General features: G+C 41.3%; 2 protein-coding genes across 2 annotated transcripts in view; one reads left to right on the forward strand and one right to left on the reverse strand.

The window, feature by feature from the left end:
* Window positions 1-12542, reverse strand: part of Bdnf (brain derived neurotrophic factor) — a 29539-nt gene extending 16997 nt beyond the window's left edge. The window contains exon 1 of the mRNA XM_048360145.1: window positions 12421-12542. The gene's annotated coding sequence lies outside the window, so the exon portion shown is untranslated. The remainder of the gene's footprint in view (window positions 1-12420) is intronic.
* LOC125362464 (extensin-like) lies at window positions 5287-12204 on the forward strand. Its single transcript, XM_048361307.1, has 3 exons — window positions 5287-5432; window positions 10835-11600; window positions 11635-12204. Exons 1-3 carry the CDS (start codon window positions 5287-5289, stop codon window positions 12202-12204), a joined length of 1482 nt encoding a protein of 493 aa, XP_048217264.1.
* Window positions 12543-12750: the final 208 nt, after the last annotated feature.

The following is a 12750-nucleotide window of genomic DNA, read 5'->3' on the forward strand; positions in this document are numbered from 1 at the left end:
TAACTATTCTGTCAGGCTTCATTTGCCATACTTTTGGTGCAGTGGAACTGAAGGGATTTTTATTTGTTTCTAAACAAGAACATACTGTTTTCAGAGAAAAACAAGCCTGAGGGCAAACCTTTCTGATAACAATAGTGAAAAGTTACAGGAGGTCAACCTGGAATATAGGCTATTCAGAATGTGGAGATGTTATTGAAGTCATGCATCATGGTATATTGATTGCATTGATTTGCATAATATACAGAACTGCCTGGCAATATTAAAGAAGAAGCCCATCCTGTGTCACAACTCATTGTTTATATTGTACTCTGGAAGTTTTCATTTATCTTATAAATTACTAAGTTAATTACAAACCTTGAGGGAAGTAAAGTCACTCCTCATAAGGTCATCCCTTGGGTAGGAAAAATTCTAAGATTAGCAAGACTTCCTCTGTGATTTGAGATACATCTCTTACACGCTATCTCTAGAAATAAAGTTAATAGCTTAGAAAAGAGCACTGAAAGCTTGGTATGCCGTGTGTTTTGGTGGAACAATTTTCTTTTTTGTTTCAGTAACTATTGTGCTCTTGAGAGCCAGAATGGCTAGTTGGGTGAATAATGAATGCATGCTCTACTTTCCATTACAGGAAAAGTCTACAAGTGACAACGTAGGTCCATTCCATGTGTCAGTGGGGCTGGCATAAACCCATATCCATGGCAAGCTATTATTTCCATTGGAATTGATGCCTATACCAGCTCTGAGGACTGTGCAGTAATTCCACTATAAACTAAGGACAAGGTAAAGGCTTAGTCTTCAATTAAAAGTTTGCCTCCCATTTCTCATCTTATTTCTCATACTTCATTGATGAATCTATAGAAAGACAGATATTCCCATACACTGATAGTGGCCATACAAATAGTTCAAGCCCCTGGTAGGACATTTAGAGAATATCTATCAAATATGTTAGTGGACTCTCTTGATCCAGCCACCCCACTCCTGAGAACTAATATACAGATCTAGGTGCACAAGCACAAAATGTGGTTATTAATAACAACAGATTAGCAAGAATGATAGAAACAGCCTGGTTTCCAGCTACAGGCAAGTAGAATGGTGTACATACTTAAAGTAGAATCTATACAACTGTAAAGGACATGTTTTCCCCTCGTATAGTAAAGTAGAAAGCCCTCCAGAATATATTAATAAAATATAGACGTGAATAGTGGACATATATCTACACATACACACAATAAGTTTTAAAAGTTTAACCTAGTGGCCTCCTTCATTATTCATTTGAGGACACCAACTTCCCACACTGCTTTCATGCAATGGAAACCATGCCTCTATTCTTTTGTTGTTCGAATAAGATTTTATTTTACTTTAAAGGTGATGTACAGAGGGGTTATAGTTATATAAGTATGGTAATGAGTACATTTCTTGTGGAACAGTGTTACCCCCTACCTCATTTTCTCCCACTTTCCTTTCCCCGACTTCCCTCCCCACTCCCCATTTATAAAGTTCATTTCCAACATATTGTCTTATATCACTGTTGCATTGGTTCACCTTTTGTCCTTTTTCTTACCATTTTGTTATTCCCCTTCCCTTCCCCAAATCTGATAAATGTATATACAAGACACAGGGTACCAAAATCAAAAACAGTCACAACAGAAAATAAACCAAAGGAAAACAAAAGAAAAAAATTACTCCAACTTACATAAACAAGCCACTTCTCTTGTTGATACAATTCCCTAAGAAATGTGTGCAAGACAGAGCAAGTAGATACAATGACAATTCTTGGGACTGGGGACCTGAGCTGAAGACCTGGGGTCTGGTTCTGTATTACATTGACCATATAAAGTGGCTATTTGACCATTTTTACCAGCAATTTAGAAACATCCATGAATAACAAATTTAAGGACCCCACAGCCTCATTTTAAGCAATACGGAGAAGAGAAGAAAACTTTGCTCTGCCTGACTCACTGCAGGGCAGAAAGGATCAAAGGATCGATGACAAATGGGAAAGGGTTTTGTGACCTCTAAAGGGCAACTCTACAAACAAGTGTTGTAAAACATAACATATGGTGGGAGTGAAGGGGGACCATGGCCAAATGTACAAGTGTCTAAAGAGGAATGAAGCCCTCCAAACACTGGAATATGAATATAAATATAAGAACAGGCTGATCTGAAGAGAAAGGTATAACTAAATGACTCCATATGTGGTTACCTAAAATTGAGTATGTTGTACATTTATTTGGTAAAATCTAACAGGGAAATTAGAGTGTAACTTTCGGTAAAGAATACTTTAGTATGAATAGGAGATCAGTGTTGAACAAAGGCCTCAAAAGGAGGGCCCTTACTGTAGTTGGTGAAGATGTGTGTCTGTCACCTCCTCTTACCTCTGAATCAGATTTAAACTTCAAACACTTCCCAAAATGCTCCCCAGAGGACCTTTTACCCTAAGTTTAGAGGCTGAATGAAAAAACACTCTCCTGAACCTCACCCACCCTCCCCCAAAAACCCTTCTCATCTTCATGTACAGTCATCTGGAAAGCAGATCTCCCATTAAACGGATGGTCAAAGCTGGCCCACAATGTTAAACTAATCATGGAAATCCAAGAGCTGCTTTCCTCACCTTCTCTAAGTGAAACATTGCAGGAGGCTGGAAATAACCACATGATGGAGTTCACTGACAGTGTTCTATCCGTGCTGTTATCCAGATGCTGTGGTAAGAAACCAGCTACTTGGAACCCAGGGGGAGAAAAAAGCAAGGAAAGCCCACTATTCTATTCTGATAGACATAGCCCCTGTGCCAGGTATCTGGTGCCTGGTTCCAAGCACCTTGCTAGTGCAATGCACTCTGGAACCTCCTGTTAATAAAAAGAAGAGCCTAAACATCAGGCCCGATTGAACAGCTGACAGTGGCCACCTTGAATCAAACACAGTGCCAGCCCTCTCAGCTCCGACTACAAAATGTATAACATGTTTCCTCCCAGAAATGCTTCCGGGAAGCACACTATCCAAGTGAAGGCCTCCTCTTACACAAGAGGCTTAAACTGCCTCCAATCAAAAATTCAGAAGGTGTTATATCTTAGTGTATTTACAGCTCACAGTTACTAAGAAGTTATTGACCTTGGAGGTACTTAGATTGATTTTAGGAAATAATTTTTAACGTTGTCCATATAAAGTTGAAACAATTAACCTGGTAACTCTTTATTAATTCATCAAGTTATTAACTCAAATTTAAATGGCCACTGATTTTCAAGTATAACAAGAAAATCGGAAAGTTGTGGAGGTGGGCAACAATCCACCTATGAACCATTTTGTAAAAAGACCCTATATGGTAGAGTAAGAGATGGTATTATCTGAACTGCTAGCCCCCTAGAGCAAGTCAAAGTACCATAAAGAATCCAATGTTGGTGACCAAGGGTGTATCAACTGAAAACCAAAAGTTGCATTTATGGGTACCTATAAAAAGCTTATTTATGAAATTGACCCTTCCTTCCTAATAGATTATAACACTTTTTCTCCTATGAAGAAAAGACATGGTAAATTTAGCAAGGGCTAAATCTACTGTGAATACTCCTAGCAAATTTTTGTGATCTATGGAGATTATGGCATATTTTTGCTTTGAAAGGATTTGCAATCTATTGCATAGTTTTTTTTTTTTACTTAATTTATTTATTTATTTTTTCTCTCTATTGCATAGTTAACATTAAAATACCTATTCAGGTACATAGGGGTGGTAGAAGGCAAACTTAGAAGACAGCATCTTGGCAACAAGGACCACATCTCATGCAACTATGAAGACATGACCATTTATTCAGCTTCCTATTTTTACCTATTTAGGTTATAGTAGCCCCATAGAGAATCAGAGAATTAGCTCAATTTAAGCATGGTGGTCCATTGCTTTGGTTTACACAGTATCTGACAAAACTACAGAACAGAATCTGACAAAACTACAGATCTCATCAGTCAGATGAAGAAGACAATGAGCACAAGAGAACGGTCTGGGTATTTATATTTATTCTTGATAGTCTTCTCTTTCAGGAAGCAAGTCCTCTTGAGGAAACATTGAGAGGTGTGTGATTTCCTCCCACATTATTGTAGGTTCAGTGAACTAAAGTAACTTTCCCAATAGAATCTGTGCCTGGGATCAAATGTAATAATCTGACCCAGAAATACAGGTACCATGCTTGTTCTTTCTCACAAAGTTTCTATTTAAAATTTATTTTTTAAATCAACAAACTATACTGAGCAAGTCATTCTAGAACATTTTTCTAGAGCGCATCCTATCCATAGCATAGAACACAAAGAACACACACAACTCAGAGAGGGCAGGTCACTTTGGGAAGGAGTCTTTTTAAAGGAAGTAGAATTCCAACTAGGTCTTGAAGAATGACTAAGATTTACACGAATAGAAGGAGAACAAATACACCACAGGAAAACAAATTTCTTTTCATGTCAACTTTGCTATAAAGTGAAGCAAATTTAGGTATGAAGCATGCTAATGACGCTCCACATTGTTGTGGTAATAATCTATTTTGAAAAATGTCCTTATTGGGGTTAGAAAATGCTAATAATAAAAACTGTAGCTTTACAAGACTACTCTAAACAATTTCCATCTCTTAACACATTTAATCTCTACCACTACCCTGCTAAGAGGTTGAGGCCCAAAGCATATTAAGTAACTTGCCCAAGGTCACAGATTTAGTAAATATGTTGGGCCTAGAACCAAACTCCATCCTTCAGTACAGTTAGAAACATTGATTCATGCTGGGCACTGCTGGCTCATACTTGTAATCCTAGCTACTCAGGACTTGAGATCTGACGATGAGGATAGATCAAAGCCAGCCCACGCAGATAAATTCTTAAAACTCTTATCTCCAATTAACCAGCAAAAAAATCTGGAAGTGGAATTGTGGATCGAATGTTAGTACACCCGCCTTGAGCAAAATAACTAAGCAAGAGCTTGAATCCCTGAGTTCAAGCCCTAATACTGTTGTATGTACACACACACACACACACACACACACACACACACACACACTCTTAATTCAAGTCTTCTGCCCTCACATACAGACACTTCTTTCAGGCCAGTGAATCTTCATCAGAACTGCATCTCCAAGCTTCTGAAGGTCTGATTCTTTGTAAGCTACGAAACCCTTCTAATCATGTTCAAGTCTAAATATTCTAGCACTGAAAGAAATAAGTCTCTCTAAATCACAGGATATTCATTTGGCTTCTAAGTCAGCCCTCAGTTCATGTATAGAAAAACTACACATTTGGACAAAAACTACACATTTGCACACCATGAAAGTGTTCTATCATGCCTGCATGACTTTAGCCAGTATAGCTCACATGCCATATGATGCTCTAGCTGTATTGCATGATTCAGGAATACCATATACAGATTCCTACACTACAAATTTGAGCAAAATGACCTTCTCGCCTCATGGGTAAGTGGGAAATTACCAGCTTATTTGAGTACTGTACTCCTACTACCACAACCCATATTTTAGCCAGCGTCTATCACTGAGTAGAATGTCGACAATCCCTGCTAGCTTTACGTTTCGCTATGATATGTGTGTCATCCCTGTCTTCAGACACATCCTCCCTCAGCCAACCGCAGCGCTGGGTGTGCTTTCCCGAAATTGCGTAAGAGAGAACACCTAGGAGAGCTGGGTCTAGGAATGTGGCCTGGGACTCTGCCAAGCATCTCCCTCCAGATTCATGAATGCAGTTCTCTCTCGACCTTCAGATGGGACATATTCAAGGAACAAGGGAACATGTGAAAAGAGAAAGAAACTTGTCTCAATTTGGGTCTCATTTCAGTTCCCCAATGTAGAAAGAAGCAGTAGAAAATCCAACTGCCAAGGTATGTATATGCTCCTAGATTGAATTCTGTGTGGCAAAAATATAATGGAATGAGATTCTCTCTCTCTCTCTTTACATACCACTATTTTATGGAGGGGGTGTTTTTTTCCCTAAATAACTTTTTGACACCTGATTGCTTCTATGAATGACACACAGATCACATAATAATTTTCTTGAGTGGTATTAGGAGACCCAGGGGAGAATGATGAAAGGGGTGACATAGATCAAGAAGCATTGTATTCACAAACCAGCAAATTGAATTGAAACCCCTTTGAACAACCATCTAAAGATAATAAAAACAACTAAAAATAATGTTTTATTTGGTTATCATGCGGTCTGTACTCTGTTTAGCAGAAGTTGGCACAAATTTATGATGCACTGTATTTCAGCCCCAGAATTGTTGTCTCTACTACCATCCAAGACTTAAAAGACACATGAAAAAAAATCCACCAGCAAGCTTACAGTTGCTATCTAAATCATCTTTAATATCTCACATCCTTTAAACATAACTTTGTGAGTAAATCAAATTATGCATAAGAAAATTTAAAACTAAGCTAGCTAAATGACTTATATAATAGATATGGGGGGTAATAAGTATTTTAAATTATTTTTGTTACATTTAAGTGGTTGTATAAAGAGGTTATCATTCAATGTGTCAGTTTGTGAGTACAAAGCATCTTCATCAATATCATACCTTTCATCATTCTCACATTCCTTCCAACTGCACTTAGCAAAAAATAAGTATATTAAATATATTTCCTCCAATTTCTACCTTCCTGCCTGAAAATGAACTCACATCTTCCCAGTTATATAGTTCCTTATGTCACTAGTCACAATCTGAAGCAAACAATGAACTTATGTTCCTTTAAGAACACTTAGCAATGTGCCTCTTGGGCCACCCACCTTATCCTGAATGCTACTATGAAACCATGTAAAAGCAAACCAAATACTGGTTTTGACACCTAGGAATTTTGATCCATTTGTAATGTGTTCTTGGTTCCATCACTAATGTTTTGCTTGCTGACTTAAATATGTGTCTTTATCTCATGTGTCTTTCCTTTTCTTATTTTTTTCTCTGCATTTAAGTTTTCTGATATACATATATATACACACATATATATATATATACACATCAGGTATATATATATACCCACATACACACACACATCCCTCCAATTTATTCTTGAGTCTTCTCAAGTCATTAAAGTTAAAATTAGATCAGAGATCAAAGGCATTCTTAACATTCTCTCTACTCCATTTATTTGGTGTTATTGTATCTCAGAAAGTGTAATGAATTGCCTGTGGCAAATGGATAAAATCAGAACCTTTGTACCCCATACTATAGTACATACCTTGAAAAATAATAAATGTTAAAAAAAAACAAAACAAAAAATCAGAGGCCAGCCTTTGATTCCTGGCACTCTACATTTGGCTACTGCTTTAAACACCAAAAGGACAGTGTGTGTGTGTGTGTGTGTGTGTGTGTGTGTATCTATTTGGTTTTAAATGTTCACCTATAATTCCAAATGTACCTTCTCCTCCTTTCTCTCTCTCTTCTCTACACACACTCATCAAATCTGCAAGTGTGCTTATTAGGTCACAAGAATTCCGGGGGCCTGTAGCTTTGGAAGATGGCTCTTTTGGAAGAAGAGATGGTATTTGGCTGGTAAGGCTGGTGATGCTGTTCTCTAGGTGGCACTATGACTTCAATTTCTGATGAATTACATAGCTTAATTTGAAATTTTGCTTTTGTAAAATTTCAATGATATACATCTTAATCTATACATACTAGTGATAATAAAAGCCGTTTTAGGTTTTGTTTTAATAAGTCAAGATGAAGTACAACACTTAAAAAAAGAATCATGCAATCTCATATTTCAGTTGTTAGATTGTCTGGGAATTAAGAAATACTCCTTTACTGGTCGGTCCTCTCTCCAAAAATAAAGAGGCATGTCAAAAACACAGAAGGTCATCATAAAGTTTCAGTCAGACCAAAGGAACCAAGATGAAAGGGCAGTTAAAAGCTACTGGGTTCTGCAAGCTTTCAAAATCAGAACATTACTACCATGACAACCAATGAAAAGTTCTTTCAAGTGAACCTTTGGGGGAAACTACATAAGATTCGTTACTCTCTGGGCTCTTTGGAAATAAACTTTTACTTTATTATGGCTGTCACGGAGGCTTGTAAATTTATGTGCTCCTCCCCCTCTGTCACTCTCTTATCCCATATTCATTGAATGCAAGCCATCCTTAAACTTCAGGCAATCTCTGAATGCAAACTTCAAGACAGTGCACAACCTCTGAACATCCAGTATATTTTACCAGGCTTGTCTCATCCACAGTAACTGTTTAGTGTCACAGTTCCTATTTGAGCATTTACATGGAATTGAACCTTACTTCCAAACTTCGAAGCCGACACTCGTGTGTTTTACAGTGAAAAGAATATTTTCTGTCCCATTTAGAAAATGTGCCTGATAACTCCCCAAGTCCAAGCAATGTCAACACAGACTTTTTAATTTGTCAATAACACTTCCATATACTCAATAGTTGGGTCTGAGTCTTTGATATAAGCATTATGGAAGTGTAGGGATGTATTTAAGTACAAAATTAGGGTTCAATGCTTTTGTGTCTTAAGGGCAACTTTCAGAGGACTCTCAAGACGTGCAAACCTAGACTTAGAAGCACCAAACCCTTCCTAATGTTTCCCAGAGTTAAATCTTACATGCAAATGCCATACGGATTTCATTTGCCACCAGCATTTATTGCTTCGCATTGCTCCATACAAAATAAGAGTAAATGGAGGCAGAATGTAACAGGAAGTTACTGAGTTATTTATGCTTCTTAAGAAAGAAAATGTATCTCAACACGACTTCATGTGATTCTAGATCAAATGGTAACTTCCTCCGTGGAGCAACCACCAGCATTTTAAACCTAAAATTGCACAGAATTCTCTCCTGGTTCCTCTTTCAAATGCAATTCACAGTTTGAGATCATGGAGCCTGCCAGTGGCTGAATGGCTACACTGGATGGATGAGAGTCCTTCAATTAAGCAGCAATTTTGCAATTAGTGGAAATCAAGTGCTCCATAACAATTGTTTGAAAACAAGTTGAGACAAGTGAGCAATTACCCTATTAAAGGGATATATTCCCTTGCAGTGGGCTAGAAGAACCCCTCACACAAACTAAATTTAAAGCTGAGCACAGGAGGAGACAGATACAAAGTTACTTCTGATGAATAAATTCAGTATCATGGATATCTGAAATGCAAAAGCTTTTCATAAAAGAGAATCAGGATTTAGCTGTCATCTCCTCTCCATGCTCTCTGCTTTCACTCAGGAAGCCTGAAATTCTTCTTTCTCTCGTCTGGGGCTAACTTTCTAAATCTAAAAAACATTAATGAGTGACTTGTACATGACTTTTCCATTGTGTGCATCTTCAATTGTCTTGATGTAGAAGATTATGTCTACGACATCTAAAGCTGCTGGCTCTGTTTTATTTCACAAGTCTGCTACTCTTATATAGAGGGGTGGTGTGTGAGAGAGAGGGGTGAGGGAAAGAGAGAAAGAGGGGGGGAGGAAGAGAGAGAAGAGTTGCTTCCAGAAGGTTTTAAAAGAACAGTGTAAGAAAAAGTAAACAAGCTCTTTGCTATACTATCAGGTGGGCGTGCCCAACTGGCTGTGTGCTGAGCTCCAAACCAGAACTATTTATATTGAAAAGCAATGAGATTATCAATCATCTACATTTTGACTATTAGAAAGCTGGGACTCTTAAAAGATTCCAGGAAGAAGGGAATAGCTTATGTTCTAATGGTCCCCTTTTAAACAGGAAGCCAAGATCTTAGAGCCAAGATTGCAGGAATTTGCATTTACATTAACATGACATCCTCTTCCTGGGAGTCAAACTAACCAGCAATACCCCACCCCCATTCTCACCTCCCATAGGCTACAAGGAGATTTAAGCAATTGATTTATATAGTCTGAGGCCATTACTGACTGCATCTAGGCAAATGGGTATTTATTTATTTATTCTTTCCTTTTGTTTGCAACTAAAAGTTACACTGGAAGGACATCATAAACCAGATTTCTAAATGCTTTAACTTCTGGATACTCAAATGTTGACATACTATCTTCTTAAATGGCCTTACATACCACCTCAAAATGAACAACATTTCTACTTACCAGCTCTGCTCTGAATGGGCTATGACAGGCTCCAATGGTATGTGAAAAATTACTGTTATTTTACTTTTTAAAATGTGAGGTCTAAATGTGTCTGCACTGTTGTAATGCTTCAAAACATGTCCATAAGTCTTGTTTATCTGGAAATAATTTCTTTCTGCTTATATCGTTTATAAATAGAAAATGTTCTTTAATAATTTAAAATAATTCTATGTACACAATAGTTTTTCATGTCATAACACTATTGGTCTATATTTACCAACATTTATCTCATTTTGCAAAACAAAATACAAGGGCAAAAAGACTCTATGGTCCTGGAATTCCAGTAATGGTAACCAACGTGTTTCAAATTCCGGTAAAGGTTATGGTTACATTTCAACAAGTGTCTCTTTGCTTTTTCTTACCTCTCCTGTTAGTTCAGAGGTAAACTCAGGAAAAAAGTTTTAAGCACAGTCTGGGGACAGAAGGTTTGTGGTTGTTTTTAAAGGTCCCAAGGACCAATTTTCATGGTGTAGAAATGTTCACTGTGAGATCTATTCATTTCATAACCTCAGCTATCTCCAACCCCAAAATGATCATCTTTCGCGCGAGATAAACACTGAAAGCCGTAATGTTTAGCCGAATTAAGCCTGTAATTACACCTCAATAAATAAAGCTACAAAAACAAGGCAGGTCAAACTGTAAGACCCAAACGGCTTTTGACTTTATAACTAACATTTATAATAGAATGTTTAAATAGAAAGTTAAAAAAAATAACCAACACCCCCAGTTATATACCAGTTTGCTTTAAGAGATAACTGTAATTGAAGAAATAATAAACACTCTGAAATATGCTTTTCTTTGCTTCTGGCCAAGAACATTCCTGCATTCTTGTCAGAAAGTGCACACTGGTTGTTGCCGACACGGAGGAGCCAGACTTGCAAGGTAGCCGGAAGAACCCCCAAAGAAGATCCAGGAATCCTACCTACTCCATCACCCAACTGGCCTCATCCAAAGCACCCCAAGGGGCAGAATAGCTCCTCCCTCCCACTTCCCCGCCCATTGGAGCCAAGCAGGCACAACGAATCAAGATCCAAGACCGCAAGCAGCGCACCGCCACGAGCTGGTCAGCGGCGTCATTCAACAAGTCCCACCCACCAACGCCCCCCGGGATCCCGCAAACCCCAGCCAAAGCTACCGCCCCACCCCCAGCCTCCCGCCCCCTCCGCCGCTGCTCTTGGCCGCAAGGCCAGCAGAGGGCGCTCTCCACCTTCCTCAGCTCCGCTGTCCCGGGCCCCTCCTCCCCCTCCTCATCCCAGTCGGCCCCCCACTCCCGGATCGCCGCTCCACCCCCAACGCACGAACACTGCATCCTCCTCCAACCGTGACTCCAGTTCACCCCCCACAGCCTGTGCCTTTTCCCCTTTGGAGATCCCCTGCTCTGCAATTTCCCCTTCTCCCCCGGACCACCAGGCACAAAGCCCAGCCCTAGGCTATTCTTTGCAATCTCAATTCACCCACCACCCATTCATCTATATTCCTGGCCCTGAATCCCCCAACCAACACCAACACTCCCCCCAAAACAAGACCGATCAGCACACACGCACACGCGCGCGCGCGCGTACACACACACACACACACACACACACACACACCGATCTCCTTAAAGTCAAAACTTTTGTGCCCGTGGGGTGGCGGGGGTCCCCCAAAGACAGGCGCGCAGAATAGAGAGAGTTGGGTACGGCCTGCCCCGGAGTTTCACAGACCCGTTCAGGGCCAAGTGTCAGCCAGACCGTCCTCCCACTCCTCCCCAAGTTTTTCAAACGACGTTGGCTGGCCTGGGACCTGTAAGTCCGCTTGGGTCTCACCTCCAGGAAAGCTGGAGAGGCGGAGGAGGGCAGAGGACGCCGAGATCCCGCCGCCCCACCTTGCCTCGCCCCCGTCCAAACCCAAGAGGAGGGCGCCCAGCCTGTGGGAAGGGTTCGTCTCCCAGTCCCAACACCCTCTTCTCGGTCAGAGCCCCCCGACAACTGCCACCCTCCAGAGCTCTCTTACGATCTCTCTTCTTCTGGGGGAAGACTTCGGGGATCCCCGGGAAGCCGTCTTAGGTCCCACGACGCCACTCCGGGTGGCGTCTCCTCTTGGCTTGTGCTCTCCCACTTCGGGGATTCTCTGGGGGTACTACAGATCCTTGGGGTAGAAGGTGGGGTGCCAGCCTCCCCTGTGGATCGCGAGAGATGCGGAGAAAGCTGCCCAGAAGGGACTCCAGCCCTCCTTCTCCAGGAGAGAGGAACGACAGAGTTGTCTTCCCACAACTTCGCGGTGTCTCCCCCGCCCCCCCCCCCGCCCAGCCAACTTTCCCCAATGGGCTCCCCCGTCCCCTCCACTCCCCCTCCGAAACCCAGCAGTCGCCTACCTCGGGGTCCACACACAGATTTCGGGTCCCCAGTAGCGGAGTCACATCGTTGTCCCGCTCCTGGCGCCTCGGTCCAGTTCGGGTCCCCGTGGTAGTGGTGCTGCTCTTCCCCACCCGGCACCCGGCAGCGCTGGCAGCTGCGGTTCCAATAGTTCATCCAAGCTTCCAGGAGGGGAGATGGGGGGCGCGCGCCGGGCCGGCGGGTCCGCCGGGCTCCGGAGCCCGGAGCGCGGCGGGGTGCGCGGGACTGCGAGCGGGCGGGGGCGCCCCGGCACGGCGGCTGCTGCGACCGCGACCCAAGCTCCTGCCTGTGCCGTGCGCTCGGGTCAG

Source organism: Perognathus longimembris, chromosome 13, assembly GCF_023159225.1.
Source record: "Perognathus longimembris pacificus isolate PPM17 chromosome 13, ASM2315922v1, whole genome shotgun sequence".
Lineage (NCBI taxonomy): Eukaryota > Metazoa > Chordata > Mammalia > Rodentia > Heteromyidae > Perognathus > Perognathus longimembris.

What these genes read in the sequence shown, in the direction of transcription:
- LOC125362464 (XM_048361307.1), top strand. Translation starts at nt 5,287, where the DNA reads ATGAAAGTGTTCTATCATGCCTGCATGACTTTAGCCAGTATAGCTCAC. An exon ending in ATGACCTTCTCGCCTCATGG is followed by an intron (nt 5,433 to 10,834) that starts GTAAGTGGGAAA and finishes CTGTAATTGAAG; the next exon opens with AAATAATAAACACTCTGAAA. An exon ending in CCCAAAACAAGACCGATCAG is followed by an intron (nt 11,601 to 11,634) that starts CACACACGCACA and finishes CGCGTACACACA; the next exon opens with CACACACACACACACACACA.